The sequence below is a fragment of the Galeopterus variegatus genome, unplaced genomic scaffold (genome assembly GCF_000696425.1).
Source record: "Galeopterus variegatus unplaced genomic scaffold, G_variegatus-3.0.2 Scaffold2915, whole genome shotgun sequence".
Lineage (NCBI taxonomy): Eukaryota > Metazoa > Chordata > Mammalia > Dermoptera > Cynocephalidae > Galeopterus > Galeopterus variegatus.
Window position 1 is genome coordinate 233,823 of NW_007729026.1, and position 22,699 is coordinate 256,521.

Genomic DNA, 22,699 nt, shown 5'->3' on the forward strand with positions numbered 1-22,699 from the left:
ACATCCAGGTTGCCCCCCAAAACATAAGAAAGATGCTTCTTTTAAAACTCTCCTCCTGGCTTGCATTCCACCCACCCTCCCATTCTCCCAGGAGCAGGCCTGCACCTGATGGGCAGGAGGAGACAGTGGCAGAGGAGAGAGAGAACCCATTTCCCGGCTTGCTTTGGCCAGCGCAGCAGCAGCCCCCTTCTGTGCAGCCACCACCTGTTTCTGGGAAGCTGCCTAGGACCTGGGACAGAGAGCTGGGAGAGGGGATCTATATGCTTGAGCCAACAGGCAGGGAAGGAGAAAAGCAAACAGAAAGTGGCCTGTGGTTGGAAGTCCATCCATCTCCTCAGAGCAGCAGGCAGCAGGTGGGACAAGCCCACTCGCGCTTAGTCCACCTTGCCCCTGGCGGAAGGGGAGGGGAGCAACCACAGAGCCCAGTTTCCATGGACAGCCTGTATGAAAGGTTATTTTATTTTTTTCTATACACAATTGGCTTACAGTATAATCAATGCAATGTAGTTTTGTACCCTGATTAGTTTAAATATAGATACATCTATGCCACCTTTAATCCAACTGCTGTCCCAGCTTTCACACAGGGAAATGTGTATCTGCCTGTAGGACATAAGCATTCCCTTCTCAAGTCTCTAGCGCAAGACTATATGGATGTCCCTCTTGATGAGTCCATGTGATCACCACGGTGATTTTCTGGTTGATCGTGGTTATGTCAAGAGTGGTTAACCATGTCATGGTCATATGATGGAGGAGGTATGGTCCAGGGGTCCCATCTGGCCAGTCCTGACCGTCTGTCTTCCCCAAGTGCTCCTAACTCTCAGCAAACTTAGGGTTCATGACCGTCGTGGTGGCACTCTTGAAAAGGGGGTTATCCTGGTGGGAAATGCATACAAGGACTTGTTAGTGCAGAGAGATTCTCCGTAGCCCAATTTTTCTCCCTGAGGTTAATACAGAAGTATCACTTTGAGGAAGAGCCAGATTGGGGCAGCCTTCCCAGGGCTCTAGCCACGGTGACCATGCTGGTCCACAGCAGTGGACATGAGCTGCAGGGTGAGCTGGCCGGTGTGCAGCCACACACCAGCGTCCACAGCCTCCCGCAGTGAGAGGTTGCAAGGTACATGAGGCATGTGTCCCTCTGCCTGGGACCCCCAGGAACGGCCACTTACATTGTTCCACTGGGACTTGAGCTTCTCCTTCTCGAAGCGCTTGTACTCCCGGAGGTCACTAAGGTGGGTCAGGGCCTTCCAGATGACCAGCAGGAGGACGCCAATCAGCACAATGCCTGCCACGGTACCCCCTACGATGGCGCCGATGTTGGGGCCCTTCACGCACTCTGAGGAGGAAGCACAGGCACCAGAGAGCTGGTCCCTCCCTGCCTCACCTGGCTGGTGTGTGCCCCTAGGTGCAGTCACCACACAATGCTCAGTAGGACAGAGGCTCCCACTGCCCAGGCTCATGGTGACGGGTTGATGAGAGAACCCAGCCTGGCCCCTGCTGGAAACAAGGACAGGCCCTGTGGCTGTGGATGAGACTCAAAGCCACCTGGCAAAGCCCCTTGTTCACAAAGAAGGTGGAGCCCAGGTCACCGCCTAACCAGGGCAGAGGCTGGACGAGATACCAGCCTCCCAACTGGCGATCACCACCTGCCAAGACAGCTAATTACCTGGTCCCCAAAACCAACAGATACTGCATTAATACTCAGGGCAGGAAATGGTTCCTGAGGAACCCCCCATGTCCCAGCAGAGTTGAGGAGCAAAAACTCACAAGGTCCCCGCTCACCCTGGTGATGGCGTCTTGGAAGAAGCAGCTGCAGGATGAGCAGACAGAGTCCAGGGCCCACAGCAGTGGTGCTGGCCACCTCCTGAGCATGGAGGCTCTGGGCTGCAGTGGGCCGCACCCCAGTCCCTGACCACGGCACAGTGGCACTAGTGCTCTGAACGAACCCGTTTGCCTGCCCCGCAGCACCGACTTTCTTGTGTGCCTTGTCCTGCATCCTGGCCTTTCCAGGGGGACTGTTGTGCTTGTGGGGTGAAGTAACTTGGCCAAAGCTGCCCCAAACCAGACATAAACCCACACCTGTCCATCAAAGTAACCCAGACAGGGCCATCGCCCTGGCCTGCCGGACTCTGCTGTGAATGAGCTGGGAGCTCCAGGCCCATCCCCAGAGGGCCTGAGCCCCACCCGCCTGCCACGGTTTCCCAGGTCTCAGTCCTGCAGGAGTCCTGGTGGGTCCTCCTGAATGGATTAATCCATTGATGGATTAATGGCTAATGGATGAATGGCTTATCACAGGAGTGGCACCAGTGGCTTTATAAGGAGAGGAGGTGCTCTTGCTCAGCCCTTGCCATGATGCACCCCTGGACTGTAGACTTCCTAGTCTCCAAAAGTGTAAAAAATAAATTCTGTTTATAAATGGCCAGTTTCAGATATTCGGTTATAACTAATGAAAAATGTACTAATACACACTCCCAGGACGCATGGGGCCTTGGCATGACCCCACCACCTGCCCCACCACACACCCTTCCAGTACCCCACTAGACACTCCCAGCCTTCCCCTCCTGGTGGCCTCTGACCTCTGGGACCACCCCTTTTCTTTGCCTCCTGTGGCCCTGGCGCAGCCCCACCCTATGTCAGGCACTGATGCATAAAAGATGCACCAGCAGCCATCCCTGGGGGTGGAACTGGGGGTGGGTGGTACGGAAGGAGCAGAATGAGCAGACAGACTCTCTAACAGCGCCTGGGAGACAGCGGTGACTGGCTCCCCTCAGAACCCGCCCACTCGCGCTCTTGGGACCCGCGGATCCAAGCCTCTGTCTCTCGCCGTCAAGCGGGAACTAACACGGCCTGGCCGTGTGGCCCTCCAGCAGTCGCGTTCCCCGGTGCTGTCTCCCAGGGAGGAGCCCCGAGGATGTCCCGGAGGCCCCCTGAGGTGGACGACAGGCCCCTCCCCCGCAGCACCCTCTTCTGCGGAGACCCGGGGGCCTCACCTCGGCTCTCGTCCACGTGGATGTAGTAGCTGTCCCTCCCGTCCCGCTGCTGCAGGGTGTAGGTCATCCAGCAGCCCTCGGAGTCCCGCTCCTTGCACGTCCTGCCCCTCACAGGGCTGTCGCGCAGCTGCAAGGTCGCACACTCCGCGCTGCAGTTCTTTCCGAAGGGGCCCTTGTCGAATTTCAGGCACTCGGCGCAGGAGCTGCGAGGAGCCGCAGCCTGAGCTGGGGCGGGGCGTGCGGGAGAGGACGCGGAGGCGGGGGACAGGGCGCGGGACGGTATGCGGGAGAGGACGCGGGGGCGGGGACGGCGTGGGGGTCGCGTGGTGGCAGGAAGGTACGCGGGGCCGCTGGGTTGGTAGGCCCGGGAAGGGGGGTTTGGGGGGAGGCGTGCACCAGGTGGGGCCTCCCTCGGGGGCCTGGATGCGGCGGGGACGAGGCGAGGCTGGATAGCAGCGCTGGTGGTGGGCCTGGACCCTCGACCCGAGGGCTCCAGAGGACACGCAGGCCGGAGGCCCCCTCCCCCGCCCGGGCGCGCCGAGGGACCGCCCGAGAGCAGTGGGTGTTGGCCGGGGGCTCCCAGGTGAGCCGGGACGGGACACTTACATGTACCGGCCGCAGGGCGAGGGGCAGCCCGGGCACTCCGCGCACAAGGGCGGCTGGTAGCCCACGTCGCACTCGCACACGTTGCAGCGACACCGGCCGCGGCCGCTGCACTCGACGCGCCGCGCGTTCAGGCAGCCCTCGGTGGACCTCCGGCACTGGCACGCCGAGCCCTCGTAGTGCTCGCTGCAGTGGCACTTGCCACAGGAGCAACGCCCCCTCCCTGGGGGACAGCGGTGCCACCGGGGACTCACCTACCTGCCGGGGCCGGGTCGCCATGCACCCTGCACGTCCAGCCTTGCCCACCGCCCCGCTCCCTGCACGTCGCCCCCTCCTGCAGCCCTCGGGGCACCTCCCATAGGCCACCGGGCCTGAGCAAAGGCCACCGGGACCACCCGCCAGGCCCTCCTGACCCCCACCAGCGACATGGCTATGTCCCGGACGGTCTGGGCCTCCAGCTGCCCACTGTGACTAGAGGCCCCTGACCGGGTTGTGACCGCCGTCTCTGGGGGGGTCCTCCCCATGAGGACGCCTGGCCCTCACAGACAGTGAGGCGGCAGGGAGGAGGGTCGCCCCTGCCCTCGGTCGCACTGCTCTGCCCGGTCTATCCCCGGGACGCTCACCTTTGCCGCCGCAGACCTGGCCGTCGAAGCGCTCGCAGTTGACGTTGTCGCACTCGCAGTACTGCCCGAAGATCAGCTTGTCGGGCACGTCGCTGGCGTGGCACACGCACTGCCCGCAAATGCAGTCCCCCAGCCCCGAGCAGATGACGGAGTTGTTGTCCTTGCGGCAGCTGCCTTCCAGCTCCTGGCTGCTCCGGCCATGCGTCTGGCACTCACAGCTTTTCCCGGTGTAGCCAGAGTCACACCTGAGGGCGGGAGGGGCTCCGTGGTCAGGCCCTTCCCCCACGATGCGGGACAGCCACCCCTTCCTGCAGGGTCCCTCGCCTTGGTCGAAAACATCTACTGCTGCTCGCTGTGTTTTCTTTCCTGGAAGGTGCTCTGAACACATGGTGTGAACTGAGTGTGGGCCGGTCCTGAGCATCCAGCCGGCAGAGAGCTGTGTCACCTCCCCAGGACGTCCCCAGAGACAAAGCAGACTCTTGCCCTCAGCCCGTGAGTGGTAGCTCCGCAGGCCCAGCAGGGAGCCGTGTTGTAGGCTCTGCTCGTGGCCACTGCCTGCTCCCACCTGCCCCAGGGTCTCAGGTGGCTGGTGGGGACCAGGCATTGCCACCAAGCCACAGTCCCCTCCAACTCTTGTCTGCCGCCGCCTGCATTTGTGCACTGACTGGGCAGGTTGGCAGAGGATGTGGGGACAAGGGGTTGAGTATGACACAGAAGGCAGTAACCATGCCACCAGCATGCAGACACCGAGGGCACCCCCAGGCATCCTCAGAGATGACCTGCGATGGGCTGTCCTGCCTCCCAGAGGAAGAGGTTGTGGGGCAGAGCGTTTGCGTGACCACTGCCGGGCATGTGCTGACCCATGGCCTGGGTGTTCCCAACTGTGTCATCCCCACAGTCCTGTTTGAGGTGCCCCAGGGCTGCACACTGGGACAACTGTAGGGGGGCACTGAGACAGGGCACAGGGACAGCCACAGAGAACACCACCATCACAGAGCTGCTGGGAGCCATAGCACTGCGAGAAGGTGGCCGATCCAGCTGCTCTGGCCAGGCAGGCTGTGGCTCTGGGCTCCGCAGCAGGCGGGGATGAGGGCATGGGGAGACGGCTGTGCCCCAGGGAGGGCAGCCTGGCAGGGCTCAGGGTGTGGGCTGGGGGTGGACACCACCAACAGTGCCCTGGTGTCCTGGGATGGGGCCATAAGGGTGAGGTCAGCTGCCTGGAGAAGTGAGCACCCAGCAGGACTGTCCTGTCTCTTACTTGGCCACCCCCTCCGCACTTCTGCCTACTCTCCTGCACCCTCCGTGTCTCTCTGAGCCTCGGTCTCCCCAATCTCTCAGATGCGGAGCAGCTGGTGGAGCTGTCCCAGCCGTTTAAGGGAACACAGTTGGGAGGGAAGCACCTGACACTGGGTAAGTGGGTTAGGTCTTCACCATTGCCACCATCATGTTTAGCAACAGTGCAACTGAAGGGGATCACAGGAATGTGAGGGCTGTGGGACCCCTGACAACCTCACCATGTGATATCTGAGGGGCCAACGCCAGGAGAGGACCTTATAGTGGAGGGGGCATGGGGACTGGAGGGAACAGCGATGGGAAAAGGACATTCCTAAGAGAAGGTGGGGCACATTCCTTTGTGGGTTCCTACTGGAGCGCCCCAGCCCACACTGTATAAATCTCACTGCCCAGCACATCCATGCCCGCCCTTCTGCCCGAGGTGGGGCACCCATGCCAACTGCACTCTGGGTTTGGGGTCTGTGTGTGCAGGTCCAAGGGATGGCCTACAGGGCCCAGGCTGCTGGGAGTGGTCATCTGTCCTGGGTGGTGGTCTGGCTGTGGAGCCAGCCTAATGGCCCTGGGTCACCAAGGTCAGACAGAGGCAGGCCCACAAGGGACAAGGAAGCCTGGGCAGAGCAAGTGACCTTCCCACGGCTACAGCCACACCCAGAAGGTACTCCCTGCGCCCTGAGATGAATCTCCATTCTCTAGTTAAGGGTCCCCCTGCCTTGGACCACCAAGGCCAGAGAAATGGAGAGCCAGGTTGGCATTGCTGATGAATGCCCTGACTTGGGACCAAGGGCAGGCAGGGGCTTAGGGAGGGGCTCTGGGTTGGGGGTTAGTGTCGTGGCTGCCTGTAACTGCCTCACCTGAAGACACCTGTCCTGTGGGGTGGGGGTGGGGTGCTGTGGCTGCCTGCCTCCGCCTCACCTGCAGAAACCTGCCTCATGGGGTGGAAGTGGGGTGCCTTGGCTGCCTGCACCTGCCTCACCTGCAGACACCACACTCCACGGAACCCTTGCCACGGCAGAAGCTGCGGGACTCCTGGTCCCGACACCGGCACTCACACTGGGGAAGGACCCTCACAGTCACTGTATCGGTGAAGCCCAGTGGCCGGATGACAAATGACTGCTCCTGGATGCACTCCGTGGCCGTGACCTTTACCTGGAAAGTGATCTGGGGGGGAAGGTGGGGGGGCAGAGATCAGGTGGGAACCCTTGGGTGACTAGGGTCATGACCCTGCTCCCATTGTCCCCCCACCCATTGGCCTCTGCAGGGGCCCTGGGGGAGCAGGTCAAAATGGGGCGGAGACAGAGAAAAGGGGAGGAGACCCGAAGCCCAGGGTCTGTGATGCAGGGCAGGACTCGGTGCAGCATGGCTGTGGGGCTCTGTCAGGCGCTCTGCACTGGCCAGCACCGCGATCCCCGGGCGGCTCCGACTGTGGGAGCAGGAATGTGTTCAGAAGACCTTTTATATTTGGGCAGTAAGAGGGATTTTAAAGTGACTTTGTGGGGGACAATTCGTCTGTGTATTTTGTCCATAAGTCCCATATGCTACGATGCCAGACCCCACATGAAGTCCTTGGTCCTGGATGTGGCACTATACCCTAATCCTGGGTGAAGGGTAAAAGTCACAGCCAGGGAGAAATCCACACGGCCACGCACATTTGGCCCCAGTGGAGCAGGTCCCTGCTGCACACATGGTGCATGCAAAGCAGCGCCAGTGCTGGCTGCGGGGAGCACTGGGTTGTCACAGCCGAGCCACATCTAAAATAAATCTTAATGGATTTCTACCTGGTACCTTAAGATAGAGCAGAAATATCAGCAACATGCATGACCAGCAATCGGCAAAGTAGAATAAAATTGAATAGATTGCCATGTAGATCACTCAGTGTAAAGGGAAATTCTTCGGTAAAAATTCACATGCAACATTTAGTAAGTAGCATGTTTGAAGGAATTCCAATGTCATGTTAAAAATGCAATGAGAGCAAGTATTTTTCTGGATATTCACAGCAAAAAGAAAATTGAATCATTGAGTAATAAATTTAAACTTAAAATATTAGGGAAACAGCTTAATGCCTATTTCAGATCATCTGTGTGGTCCCTGCCTTTAATATTAACATGTTAATGTTTAAAACATTAACATTTCGGGCCGGCCCAGTGGCGCACTGCTACAGTGCACCGCTTGGGAAGCGCGGCGGCGCTCCTGCCGAGGGTTCGGGTCCCACATACAGACCAGCCGCTCACTGGCTGAGCGAGGTGCGGGAGCGACACCGAGGGTTGCAATCCCGTAGCCGGTCCCGGTCCGGTACGGGCGCGACACTGAGGGTTGCGATCCGTTGCTGGTCACGAAAAAAGACAAAAAGGAAAAAAAAAAAAAACATTAACATTTCTTAATGTTTTTGTGAAAAAACTAAAAGAAAAAAGGACAAAAATCAGGAAAACCAACCCAGATGTGTGGTGTGCCCTGCTTCACGTGTCCTATGTCCTCCCCCAGGGGGCACTGTCACTGCTGGGTGGCCTGTCTACACTGGGTGCCTCCAGGAGCTCGGGGTGCTTCTGTTGTTGGAAAGTGTGACACTGCGGGAGCCCTTCCTGTGTCCTCTGCCAACACGGCCTCAGCGAGAGGACGTTAGAGGGAAGAACTGGCCACCAGGCATTCGTGAGCCTCGCTGGCCTGCGCACACCCTTCTCCAGGGTTGCCAGGGCTCAGGCTCACCGGGATGTTGATCTGCACGCCATCACAGTCCCCACGGGGCTGGCCCATGTGCTGCACTCCGTTGCTGCAGAAGGAGTCATAGGTGACTCTCAAGGTGTCGGGGAGGGTGCTGTGGTCCAGGAAGACCCTGGAGGAGAGTTTCTGTGGGGAGATGGGGCTTAGCTAGTTCCGCGGTCCCCTGCCGGGCCAGCGTTGTGCACCCGGATCTCTCTCTCATCACCCTTCCATCCCCAGCATCCCTTAGTGACATGCGTACACCGGGGATGCAGGACGTGGGTGGGCGGCCACTGTCCTTCCTCCAGACAGGCCAGCTGCTGGGCCAACACAGAGGACAGGGCATACGCCCCACGGGAATGGGGCTGGAACTGCTTCCCATCCCTCTCCCCAGTGCCCAGTGCAGGGCGGGAGCTGGGTAAATTGTTCAAGTGATGGGAGAGATGGAGACAAGAGACAGAGAAAGACAAAGAGACAGAGACTTAGAGGGACGGGACAGAGACAGAAACAGAGTCAGACGGACAGAGAGATACAGAGAGAGACAAAGACAGATACTACTCCCCAAAGGGAGTGGCCCTGGGTCCTCCTGCCAGGGGGAAGAGTGGGATGAGGGCCTCTCCTGGGCTTGCCCAAGATGGGTTGGGGGAGCTGATATGCAAGACACCTCACCCCGGGGTGTCTTTGTAGTGCTAAGTCCACCGTTGTGATTTCTGGGGCCTCTCCTACCCTGGGTGTATCCTCTGTCCCAGCAGTCCATCCCCCCTTCCCCATGGAGACCAGCAGAGAAGAGCCCGGAATGAAGAGAGCCGGGAGTGTCCAGGTGGGGGCTTGGGGCAGCACGTGCCATGCCTTGTGGGCAGTGGCCAGGCCAGTGGGTCCAGAAGCCCTGAGGGTGGTCCCTGCAGGGACTGCAGGAGGCTACGACTGCCCCTACCAGGCAGCCTCTCCTGGCTGGACAGCCAAGGGAGACTCACATTGTACGCGTTCTTGATGAGCTGGACCACGTTGCTGGAATCCTCTGACAGCTGCCCGACGGCCGACTTGGGGATAATCTCAGTGAGTTTCTGTGGTGAGAAGACCCGGCATGGCTCAGCTGCAACCCGCTGCCACAGGAGGCTCCAAGACCACTAGGTTTATAGCACTCAGCAGACATCGTCACCTGGGCTGCCCAGGTAGGGTGGGCCCACAGGGATGGCTGGGGCTGGACCCTATGGGGTGTCCAGCAAACCTGCCTCCCCTCCGCCCCCCAACCCCGCTGCAAGTCAACACAAAGGTGGTTTGCAGGGTAGAGCCCTGCCTGGGACTGTCCTTGACACGATTTGTTTTTTACTTAATTACAAGAGCACATGGTCAGCGATGTGCTGGTGAATGTCTAACAACAGCTCTCGGAAGAAAAAGTCTGAGGTGTAACGTTTGCTTGTCTCTGCGGTGTGAGTTCAAGATGGTGACATCACTGAGAGACGGTGTCTCACCCTGGGGCACCACAATTGGAGACAGTCCCAAGGGCAGAGATGGCAGCAGGATGTAGTAAAGCCACCAGGGCGTGGCAAGTGCTGAGCATTCTAATGAGTTTATACCGTTTTATTTAGTGAAGCCTGTGTTACATGACACTGTGACGGTCGGCTCTGGCTGGCCAGTCCAGCTGGTCCAGCAGTGCCCCTGGTGGGCAGGCTGGAGCACCCTGTGGCACAGAGGGGCCTCGGCCGGCCCCTCCCACACCTGCCTTAGCACACTGCAGGGGTCACGCCGTGTTTCACGGAAGCTCCTACGAGAATCACTCATCTTCCAGGAGCGCAGAACTGATGGTGGGGCCATTTCCCTGCCCCACACCCCTCTATGACTCCCAAATGGAGTCCAGTCCCCTCCCCAGAGCTCACAAAGACTATCACAGCCTGGCCACTACCCTCCTGGCCTTCACTGCCCACTCCTGAGGCACAGCAGGTGGCAGGGTTGGGATTTGTCTCCTGTCTCCAGCTTTCACCCTTGTCACATGCTGTCTCCTGCTACTAGTAGCAAAGTACTGGGACCTGCTGCAACCTCATGAGGAGGGAGCCATCATAGCCCAGTTACAGACGAGGACCTGGGGGCTGCGCGTCCTGACCAGGCAGCTGTCTTTCTGCCTGTTGACTCAGCCACCAGCCCTGTGCTGAGCTGAACCGGTGTCCTTGCAGCTTGGTCAGCTCCCGTGGCCCACTTGGGAGGGTCTCCCGGACACCTGCCCCTCCTCCTCCCCCTCCTGTCCCATAGGGTCCTGTCCCTGCTCCAGAGCCCAGAAAACTTGACAGCAGTAAGGGCTCTTCTCACTGGTGGCCCATGGTGGGTGCTCAACAGACGTTTACAGAGTGGATGAACTTCTGCTTAGAGTGTGAGGCTGCTCAGGAGCAGTGGTCCTCCATCAGCCGGGTGTTGGTCATTTGAGGTAGTTTCAAGCTCATTCCTGTGATGTGAACCTGGCACTCAATCCCTGTTCTTCAGTGTTTACTTACAAAAGCATTTGCCTTCTCAGCGTGTACTGTGTTTTTCTTCCCCAAACTCAGATCCACGCTCTCCCCTACACAGCAGCTGCATGCATGGGTAAGGCTACAAGTGCCATACAAAGCCACAGGCAGGAGGAGGCAGTCGGCCCGGGTTTCGTGTCTGTCCATTTTGACGAAGACAGTGGTGATGATGGCGAGGTGAAGGGTTTGAAGTCATGGCGGAGAAATGGTGGTAGCTACCAGATGAGGATGATTTAGACCTTTGGGGCAGCTGTTCACTCACTGAGTCCATTGGACAGGTGAGCTTAGGTATCCCCATGACGACCCCCAGGTGGGCCTCACTGCCCCTTTCATAGATGAGGAAACAGAGCTCGTGTCAAGCAATGGGCCCAGGTCATCCAGTCGTAAATGACACAGCTGGGGCTTGAGGTTGTCCATCCAGGAACCCTGGGGACTCTGTAGAACCGGTCATCAGACTTTGTAAAGTGCAGTTATGAGCATCGTTTCCCTTGGCTTGGGCCTGCCAACATCTTTGTCTTGTCTGGCCTCAGGACCCTGTGCTGTGCGGGCTGATGGGAGGGGAGGGCTTCTTCAGGGAGGGAGGAGCCATGTTTCCTTCCCTTTTAACAAATCCCTGTTGCACAGTAGAGGGTCAGCTCAGCACACCAAAGCTGTCTACATCTTGCACATTCCACAGACAGACTTGGCCCTGGGAGTGACCTCTGAGCCCAGGAACATCCTGCCTGATGGGCATGTCTTTGTTTACCTGGGGCTTGGGCCATGCCACATGGCCCAACAATGTGATTTAGGGTGGGTTCTTGGACAACGCAGCATGAGCTCAACCTCTGGTGGGGCTGGAGACTGAGGTCAGCCACGCAGGTGGTCAGTTGTGTCTACGTGACAGACCCCAGTAAAAACCCTGGACACTAAGGCTGGGGTGGGCTTCCCTGGGTGGCAGTGATCTGAGCATGATGTCACATGTTGTTGCTGGGAGAACTAGGCCCTGTCTATACCTCCATGGGGAGGGGACAGCCAGAAGCTTACTCCTGGTCTCTCTCCTGGACTCTGTCTGCCCTATGCACATTTTACCTGGGCTGATTTTAATTGGTAATAAACCATAACTGTGAGTTTAGTGACTTTTCTGAGTTCTGCAAGTCCTTCTAGCATGGTCTTAGGAACACTGACAACACCTGAGCATCTTGAATGCACAAACTCAGAGCCTGGAGACATCGTCCAAGCATGCAGCTGCTTTTCCAGCCAGGCCACATGCATGGCTCTAGAAACAGAAATACAGGATGATTGGCACCTGCCAGCACTCTGCAAATAGCCTGTGCTTGCCTGGCTGCTGCTGCTGGGACAGGATGATGCCCACAGGCAGAGGGAGAGAGGGGCTGCAGGGAGCCACCCTGACCATCAGAAACGTCTTCTCCCTGTCCAGTCCTGCAGCCACTTCACACTCTGACACTGCTGGATCCGATTGCTGCTCTCCTTGAAGATGTGTAGACAGAGGTGAGACCCTCTGGTCTGTGGGCTCGGGGGCTGAGGGCATCCTGACATCAAGGGTCAGACTCTGCCTTCCTTCCAGAGGACTTGGTTTCCACAACAGTAGAGTAGAGATGAGCTCCCTGGACTCGAGAATTTGGGGAAACCAGGCCTGATCATAACTGCATTTTCCAAACCTGAAGCACGGGGTACAGATGGGCAAGCTGCTTCCTTCCTCTGGGGGGATGGGCAGGGCTGTTTCAAAGCCAGGGCTGAGGCCCAGGCTGGTTGGTTTAGGTTTTGGTTCCTGCTAGCTGAGGCATTTATTGATGGCTTGTCCCCAGCCAACAAAAGGAAGAAGGACGTGTCCTTAGTGTGCCAAAGTAGTGGTTTCCCTGGGGAGGTGGCCACAGGGGGTCCAGGAGGGCTTCTGCCTATTGATGCAGAGGCTGGTTCTCTGGTTTTGTGAAAATTATCATGCTTTACATTCAAGATCTGTGAACTTTCCTGTATGTGTCTTATACTTCATGAAAGTGTTTACCTTCACACGTATGTGGGTATAAAACGAGGAAGTTCCCCTGAAATAAACAAGGAATTGGATATACTGATCCAAGAGACTTGCATGTCTAGCAAAAGCAGACTGTCACCACTGACACCAAAACACATGCTGCTAATAGTGCCAGACTTCAAGGACGGGAATTCCTTCTTATATCTACACATAAATGTCGTGTCACCCAAAAGGAAGCCCAGGCTCCTCGGAAAACCCTGGCCAGGAGCCAGGCCGGCCGCCCGCACACTCCACAAACAGAAGCAGAGCTCGGACCTGTGGCAGCGCTGAGTTTTGTTACCTTTCTGCTGAGATAGTGGGTCCCACTTTGTTGATCAAGACTCCGACCCCACTTACCTCGTAGGTTTTCACCATCCTCTCGGTCACTGCGAAGATGGGCTGGATGTTGCTTTCGGCCAGTTTGTGCGCCAGCTGACCCACCGATGGGTAGTCCTGGAGAGAGGAGATGCTGGTCAGCGGCCCCTGAAGCCAGGGACAAGCCCTCCAGGTCATTAGCTGCTCCTGCCCACAAAGCAACTGCCCGGGGCCCTGCCGACCTGGCAATGGCTCGGCTCGGCCATTCCTGTGCTGCTGAGGTTGTGTGACATGAGAGGGTCATAAGGGAAAGAACTGATGCTGAAATACAGCGGAGAAAATACTGCATACTGTGAGGTGCTTCTAATTGATGCATTGACGAGGAAATCCAGTGGCAAGTGACCACTCCTGAGCTTTCAAAGTCCATACCTGTGAGTGGCATTTTGAGGTGTCCATGCTGGGGAGATGCCTTGTATTTCTGTTGGGGCAGAATCTCCTGCCACAGTGGCACCTACTTTCATGAACCCTTGATTTTGGACAGAGACTCATGTACATAACAGGTCACTCTTTTCCTGCCAAGTTCATGGACCCCGAATTCTACCCACCAACACCCCGAGTCTTTGGGCTGCTGGTGGAGGACCCTGAGTTGCACCATCTCTAAATTGCAGCACTCAGAGTGTATGATTTCAGGACGCAAGAGCATCATGTCACAATGTCTAGGACACACCCCGTGGAAAGTGCTGGCCTTAGGACTGTGGTTGCACGCAAGGAGTAGAGAATCCCTGCCCTCCCTGTAGTGCCACTGAAGTACCTCCACTGGGAGAGGGAACCTCGCACACAGCAAGCTCATCCTAACTAACCCCAGGTGAGTTGTCAGCCCCTTCCTGCCTCTCTGTCCCTCCAGCTGCCTTTTCCTCAGCAGTCCCTGTGGCTCCTCTCCCAGCCCCGGCGCTGGTGGCAGAACAGGGGCCCACACTGGAGAAGAGGGGACCACGGGGGCATCACAGAGCTCCAGAGAGGAGATGGGTATTGGGGGTCTGGTGGGTGGGGACCCCAAGTCCATGGTGAGTTTCTGGGGAGGCCGGGCTGCAGTTGGGGGGGCAGTTACTACTTCTGACCCTGTTACAGACCCAGAGCAGGAGGGCCCCTGACACCTGCCACCTGCTTGAGCCTGGGGGACGGGGCAGTGTGGATGGGAGACTGTAGGGTTCTGTCGTGTCCGACAGGGGTGAGGTGCCAGGCTCAGCCTGGCTGCCTACACCACCCCTCACCAGAGATCTGACACTGCCCTTAGGGCTTCTGGAAGTTTCTTCCTGAATGTGTTGTTTAGGTTGGAAGGAGGTGCCCCAGGCTCTGGCCAGGTGGCCTGTGGGTAACCCTGCCCTCCTGCTGTCCTCCCCTCCTGGCCACAGGGCCATGATTGGCCTGGGCCACAGCCGCCTCCCCGCTTCATGGGTTCCACCCTGTGTCCTGCCAAGGTGGCACCTCACAGGACGCCTGGGTGGGGGGCACTCACGAATTCATTGCTGCTTTTGTACATGTTGTCCTCCAGGTGGCAGCGGCCGTCGTTGGGGGTCAAGATGGCACCCAGCTTCCCGTCCCCAGCAAAGTGGAAGCCGTCGTCCGTGGCGAACACCAGCAGCCGCGTGACGTTGCGCCAGCCTATTTCCTCCTGAGAAAACGATGGCCGGGTTACCTGCCTTAGTTTCCCCTGCTGGGCCGTCACAGAGCCAGTGGGTGGCCTCGAGGCTGGTGCCCGTGCCCCTTTCCTCCTGTGTTTTCCCAGCTGCAGGGACGGTGAGAGATAGGACCCCTCCAGGGGCAGCTTCTTGTCTCAGGTCCCCTGTCTAGCACAGATGCCAGCCCCAGGAGGAGCCTAAGAAACGTCTGTTAAGAGGACAACTTCTAACGCCCTATAAATCTGCCTGGTGAGGGCACTGACTGTGTGTCTGGATCCGGAAGGAGATGGATCCCCTGCAGCCCATCATTTCAGATCCTGAGGAAATGGTCCCAAAGAAGAAACACAGTTGTGGGAATGTCTACCACAGCCTGAGGCATTGCAGGTACAGAGGAGACAGGACCCGAGGGACACCATGCAGGGGAGTTTGGTGCATCATGGAACGTTCCCTTGAAGGAGCATGTGCTGGCGACACGTGTGTCATAAGCTGTGACCTCACAGAGTGAGTCTAGCAGTGGCCACAGCACATCAGCCCGTGGGAGGCTGGGGAGGAGGCTGCTGCGAGATGGCAGAGCCTGGCTGCGTCACTGTGACAACCCTGCTTCGCATTCAGCCCACGGCAGACGCGGGTGGGACACAGTGAGGGTGTGTGGGGGGCCACTCAGCCTGGAGGGAGCAGGGACAGCCAGGAGCGGGGCCACTCGCACCTGTTCAGGCTCCAGGGGATTTGCTGGTTACAAGTCCATGCTGAGATCTGTGGGGGATGTTCAGGGCCCCCTTGCCATCTTCCCTCCTGTCCTCCCTCACTCTCCTGGGGGCTGGGGACAGCCCTCCCCAGCCCAGGCTGGCGGAGGGGGCCAGGCGGGCCAGGGTCCATGGCCCAGCCCTGACCGAGGCTCCCAGGTTGGGGACCCAGAGCCCCGAGCAGGACAGCGCCTCACCGGGCAGGCAGCGACTTGCATCATGGCATCCAGCCCGCCCTCAGGCGCGTCCAGGTTTCCAGAAATCAGCTGCTTCCCGACCTCTGTCTGGAACAGTCTTGAGTCATCAGTCAGCTTCAGCACGTGCCGGAAGGCAAATGGGGCCTGGCAATCCTTCTCCTTTTTGGGGCACGGGTTCCGCAGCTTCTCAGGGTGCGTGTTGACGAAGGGCAGCACGGTCTTGTCCACGAAGGACCCGAAGCCTGAGGGGCACATGGGATGAGGCTGTGAGGAGAGCCTGGGGGAGCACGAGGGCAGAGCCTTGGCTTCCCTATCTCACAGCAGGGCGAGAGAAAGCAAGATAGTGCATGTGGGAGTGTGTCAGCATATGCGTGCATGTGAGTGTTGTGTAAGAACATGTGCACAGGTGTGTGCTCATATGTGTGAGAGCCTGTGAGTGTGCTACCATGTACATGTGTGAGCACGTGTGTGCTCAGGTATGCATGTCAGTGTGTCCATGTAGGCACATGTGTGCTTTTATACATGTAAGCATGACTGTATGTGCAAGCACACATGCGTGACCAGGCATGTGAACGTGTGCATGTGTGAAATCACGTACACATGCGAGCATGAGTGTGTTGTGTGCACACACGTGTAATCTTGCACATGTGTGAGCACAAGTGTGTGCACACATGCAAGTGTGTGAGCATGTGTTCATGTGTTCAAGCATGCATGTGCGCATACAGTGTTTAGAGAATGGGGAGTGGCATTGGAAGGGGTGAGACGTCCCTTTGTCCCTTGCACACGTGTGTAACTGAGACTTGTACTTTGTCAACGCATCAGGGCTTGTCAGCCGCTGAGACCTTGCCTGGCCTGGCAGACTCACTGTGGTAGTCACTGTGGGGTCTGTAGGCTTATGTGGGCTTTGTTTTTTAATAATTAGCACTGTAAGACCTTTGTCTTTTAAACATATCAAATAATAAAGAAAAGAAGAGGAAAACTGAGAGGAGGAGCTGGAGGGCTGGACGATGTCCACAAGTGACCAGCATGGCCCTGGGGACACTGTGTCTGGCCCCTGGGGACCTGGTGCAGGTGTGGGCAGCAGGGTCCGCGGGGCTTTGGGGAAGGACTGAGCCAGCTGGCTTTAGTGGCTGTGGCCTCACCAATGCGGCCCGACTCGGTTATCTCATTGAGGGCACGGAGCAGGTCGCCGCCCAGCTTCTTGACGTTGAGGAGGTCATCGAGCATGGAGTAGGAGAGGTCCATCAGGTAGTACAAGTCGATGGGGTAGCCCTTGGCCCGTCGGAAGGTCACATTGAATGCAGCCGCCTGACCTGCCACAGGACGGAAGGGAGTGAGCAGCCCACGACCCCATCTCCTCCTGACGTTCTTGTCATGAGGCCTGGCCCAGGAGGCCTGGATGAGGCACAGGATGCCCAGGTAGATTCAAACCTCAGATGAAGAGCATGACTTCCCAAATGCAGAAGATGCAAAAAACAGAAGGTGCCCATCTGTTGTGGGCTGGAGGCTCCTGTCCCTAAATTCATATTGACCGCAACGCGATGGGATTGGGGTGGGCCTTGGGAGGTGGGCCTTGGGAGGTGACTAGGTCGGGAGGGTCGAGGCCCGTGGGTGGGATTAGTGCCCTTATAAAAGGGACCCGGGCCCAGAGAGCTGCTCGCCCTTTCCGCCACGTGAGGACCCAGCGGAAGGCGGCTGAGGAAGGTACTCGCCAGAACCCGGTAGTGAAGCACCTGATACCCGACTTCCAGACTCCAGCACCAAGCAGTCGACATGCGTCGTTGCAGACCCCCGTCTGCTGAACTTTGTGATAGCAGCCCAAGCTGAGCCACCATGAAATATTTGGGACACACTATACTAAAAACTGCTCATCGTTTATCTGAAACTCAAATCTAGCTGGGCACCTGAGCCTGCGGTCCCCCTTCCCCATTAGCTGCCATGTAGACCCTGCACCACGTGAATCTGTCACATCCAGAAAGGCCTCCCTGGGCCACATCCCTCGCGTCTGTCCATCATCTTACTCACAATCTGATGCTATGCAGTTGCGTGTTTGCTCGTCACTGTGAGAGGCCTGTGACCCCAGCTCCCAGAACAGTGCCTGGTGCACAGTGAACACACAACATAAGAGCACATGAGCAAGGGAGGCCCTGGACCGGTCCCCTCTGTGCACCACCCGTCCAGCCTCCAGCCCCTGCTGGGCTGCCCACCATGGGGGGGGGAGTCCAGTCAGACCTCACCCCAGCTAGTCCTGCCCAGCTGCTGTGCCCTGGGAGAATGTGTACATGTGCGCTCATGCACACATACACATGCACTCATGCACAAACACACCACATGCATGCACATATGCACTCACACATGGTACATACCACACACAAATACATACACCACACACCACATGCACACACATATGCACTCACACATGGTGCACACATCACACGCAAATACATACATGCAATCACACAGAACACACACACCTGCATATGCATGTACATTTGCACTCACAGCGTACAAGTATACATACACTGTACAAACCAAATGCACACACATACATGCAGTCACACACCTCATGCACACAGTCACACATAGCATACGCATGCCACATGCACACAGACATCACATATGCATACACCACTTGCACACACATCACACACATACACACACCACATGCACACGCAATCACACCCCCTTCATGCACATACATACACACTCACACACAGTGCACCTACCATACATACCACATGCATACACTCATACATAGTCACACATAGCTTACACACATACCTGAATATGCACACATGTGCATTCACAGAATACATATATACACATACATACACCATACACACCAGATGCACACAGTCACACAGCACACATATACCACATGCACGCGCACATCTCACACACACACATGCATACACATAGTCATACATAGCACACAGCACACATGAACACATACACACACAATCACATGCACATGCACATGCACTCACACAGCACACACATCATACACACAAATATACAAATAGCACACACACCTCACGCACACACAGCACACAACACACTACACATACCTGCATATGCATGTGCACTCACAGCACACACACCACATGCACGCACACACATGTCTTGCACTCTCAGGTCTCACACTCAGCACTTCTGACCCTGCCCTGCTGTGCTGTGTGGACCTCATTTAGCCTCTGGACCAAGGATCGCAGACATCTTCTGTAAAGGGCCAGCCAGTGAATGTTTTTGGCTTTGTGGGCCTATGTCGTCTGTGTTGACTATGCAGAAAGCAGCAGAGAGGATGCATCCAGAACTGGCATGGCTGTGCTCCACCAGCCTCCCCTCCCTCACAAACACAGGCTGTTGGTGGCTGACTGAGGGGGCCCCATCTCTTCCCTTCCAGAATGTGAGGCTCACTCGGTGAAGGGCCAGGGGCTGGGTGGGCAGGGCCAGGACCCCCATGTGAGGACGTTCCCCTTCTTGATCCTATAGCCCTGCTCCAGGAAACTGTGGCCCTGGGGTGCTGTGGTGCCTCTCCCTGTTGCTCACTGTGCTCACCTGCACTCACCTGTGCTCGCCTGAGCTCACCTGCACTCATCTGTGTCCTCCCTGTACCACAGAGATGCTTTGTCAAAACGCAGTCAGCAGCTTGCCCCTCCCGCACAAGGACAGCCTGTTTCAGGCCGGCTGCTCCACCCTTGTCCTCCCAGGACAATCCTCCCTGACACCTCCACCACCACCAAGCTGCACAAGCTTGGGCCATGGGTGACACTTTTGCCAGCCTCGGTTTCCTCGCTGTGAAATGAGGCATGGCGACAACATGTCAGAGCTGCTCTCCAGGGGTCAGCTGGTACAGGGCCTCGATTGTGAGGTCAGTGGTGGAGGTCCCAGAGGGGCTTTGCCGGTCCCTGGGGCAGCAAGGGGCGAACTGGGCCCACCACCAGGGCAGGGCTCTGTGTCCAGGCTCCATGTCTGTGTGCACAGCTTGCCCTAGGCTCCCTCCTGCAGCCACCACCCCGCCTGTTCTCCCACCCGCCTCCCCTCCCTCTGGCTGCTGCTGGCTCTCCTCTGACTGTCATCACCAAGCCCACTTTGCCCCACATCTAGCTCAGTGGGCCCTCTGACCTGGGCTTCCCTGAGGGGCAGTTCTCCTGAGAAGCCAGCTCGTTCCTCTACAGCCACCCCTCCCTGGGGAGCTGCCCTTGGCCTTCTCCCACGTGGCTGTGTGCAGCCATGGCCGCTGCTTCCCTAGTGGCCTGGGGACCTCATGGCAGCGGCCACTGGCCAAAGTGGAGCCACCCACACCTGGACTCCTGCTCCTGTCCACTGTGCTAGTGCACCTGCACCCCCTGGAGGGCATTTCAGGCACTAACGGGCTTTGTTCTGGAACAGGGCTCTGTGGTCAAGTCAGTTTGGGCAACGCTGGCTTAAACAGTTACTCAGGCTTCCTGACAGCAGGACTTATCAGAACATTTACTCTGCCAAGAGTATAATGGCCTTCTGAGAGTTTTCCAAATGGTGTGTTCTCGAGGTTCCAGTCAAGATGGCAGAATAGACGGTCCCCAGTGTCACTCTCTCCCACAAATCAACCAATTTACAACTATAAAAATGTAACATCAGCCAAGCTGGGGCCGCTGGAGCTCAGGGGAAGAGGAGGAGAGACCTATGGAGCTCATGAAGGTCAGAGAAACCATGATGAGAGAAAGAAAAAACTGCTCTGAGCATTTTGGGCTGTGGCTGCTTTAATGCTGGAGCTGCTGAGCTCATGGAGCAGGAGCCAGCAGAAGCTGCAGCTGTGCCCTTCAGATGGAGTTACTTGGAGGCAGCAGGGGAGAAGAGGATTTTGGTGGCCGCCAGGACAGCAAGACCACTAACGGGCTTCCTGTGGACCCACGTAGGAGCAAGAAGCCAGAACAGCTGAAAAAGTGGAGCCATTCAGAGACTGGTGAATCAACGCAAGGGACCGGTGTAGGTCTGGACCCAGGGGAAGTGTTTGGAGTACGGTCGGTGGGGAGATAGGCCCACCAGGAGAACGCTGGGACACAGAGAGAACAGCCAATCTGCCCCCCAATCTGCACAGAACCACTCGGAGGAGACTGGTCGGGAATGCAGAATTGCATGGGGTACAGTCTGATGAAAAACTCGGCCCAGATCAGGGTTTCTACACAATCCAGGTGTACTGAATCTCTGGAGAGCCGGAAGTACCTATAAGGTCAACCATTAAACCCTGAGCTGCACAAAAAACCTTCCCTAGGGAAATAGCAGCAAAGCAGCAATTTAGCTCAACCACACAGCTCAAGTACTGGTTCCCTAAGGAAGTTCCCCCATTTTAGAAGTAAGCAAAGGACAAAAAATTAGTTCCAGATCAGGCACACCACTAGTGCCTCAGGGCCTGCCCGGGGACCCAGAATATGGAGGAGACTGGATCCCCATCCCACAACCAGGCACCATGCCAGCATGGAGGCATGGATCCAGGGACCACCCCCCCCTCCGACAACCAGACACACTGCTCCAGCACCTTGGGGCCCGCCCGGGGACCTGAGGCTTGGATCCAGAGACCAGACACTCCCCACAACCAGGCACACTGCCAGTGCCAGAGAGCATGCCAAAAATATCATCTCCATGTGGGTGGCCCACCACAGCCACCACAATAACCATTGCTGCCATGAAAGTGGCTACATGCCACAACCACTACATAGATGGTCCGCCAGCCACTGGAGTGCATTGACACAAGGAGAGTCACCAGTAGAGATAAAGAAAAGAGGAGGATGTCTCTCTCCACAAAGCCCATTCCAGAGTGACAGAAGAGGCATCTGCTCTATGATAATATTGGGGGACCTGTCCACACCTCTCAGCATTGGACAGATCATCTAGGCAACAATTCAACAGAGTAACCATTATTCTTTCAGAAGGAGAGAAGAAATCTAGGGTAATTAGAGGGGGGATGAGAAGGGTGAGGGGGTGGGGAGAGACTGGACAAGGGGCATAAAGAATAATTACAATTTGTAACAATATATACACTAGTAATGTTGATTTGATCAAAATATCTCAATGTTGAACCCCCAAAATATGTATAATCAATTTTGATTCAATAAAAATTAAAACAAAACTAAATAACCCAAATGGTTTGTTCTCCCTTTTTAAAAAGGATGCAGAACCTGGGGCTAAAAGACAGCCCAGACACCCAGCCGCAGAGGATGGGGGTCAGGGGATGTCGGCCTGGGGGAAGAGAGAGGAAGGCCGTGGTGGAGCTCAGACTCTGGTCGTGTGGTGCCCAGCAGTCCTTGGGCCCCACCCAGGCCCCTCTGCTGTCCATCCTGGACACATCTGTCTGCTCAGCCCTGGCATCCTAGAGCAGGCCAGGCTCCTCGCCAGAGCCCCAGAACAACCACCCCACAGGGTGCCTGGCTCCCCCACACCCAGCCCAGGCCAAGCCTACCTGGTCTCAGGTAAAGCGTCACTTTTTGTGGGGACAGCTGCTTCCGGCCCCCCTCCTGGTCCTCCTGGGTTTCAGCGAGGCTCCTGGGGTCCATGATGTCATCGGCTGCACAGCCCCTAATTAACAGCTGCTCCCGGGTGTCGCAGCGAGTGGAGTCGGGCTCCCCTGGTCCAGTGAAGTTCTGGGTGAGGGGGAGCCAGGGGTCAGGAGGAGGGCACAGAAAATACTGGAAGCCATTCTGCAGGGGCTGAGGACCCAGCCCTGTCCCGTCCTCATCTGCACTGGGAATTTAGGACAGTAGTCCCTTTGGGAATTGGGGGGTGGAGATGGACAGCCAGCCATCTCCCCTGGTCTCCCCGACAGCCTCTTCCTGAAGGCTCCCAGCCCACACCCAGAGCTGTGGGGTGCAGGGCACCACCCCTGCCTCCAGCAGCAGAAAGGACACAGGATCCATCCATTGCCTCCAGCACAAATGCTGCTCCTCAGACGCCCTGGAGCTGGGAGCAGCCCAGCATCATCCAGCAGCTGGCTGGGAACTTCAAGCCCTTCATCAGCAGAACCCATGTCGGAGGGCTGCTCTGTCCCTGGGGAATGTGCTGTTCCCTCTCAGGCAGCGTGGC

At 57.2% G+C, this 22,699-nt stretch overlaps 1 protein-coding gene across 1 annotated transcript; it reads right to left on the reverse strand.

Annotated features, from left to right (window-relative positions):
* Positions 1-438: 438 nt before the first annotated feature.
* ITGB2 (integrin, beta 2 (complement component 3 receptor 3 and 4 subunit)) lies at positions 439-22,260 on the reverse strand (the record flags this gene model as incomplete). Its single annotated transcript, XM_008583444.1, has 13 exons — positions 439-873; positions 1,167-1,333; positions 2,988-3,190; positions 3,594-3,813; positions 4,214-4,458; positions 6,480-6,664; positions 8,207-8,347; positions 9,175-9,264; positions 13,064-13,159; positions 14,538-14,693; positions 15,641-15,882; positions 16,783-16,953; positions 22,080-22,260. Coding segments are annotated over 13 exons (2,160 nt in total), but the record flags the coding sequence as incomplete, so codon positions are not given.
* Positions 22,261-22,699: the final 439 nt, after the last annotated feature.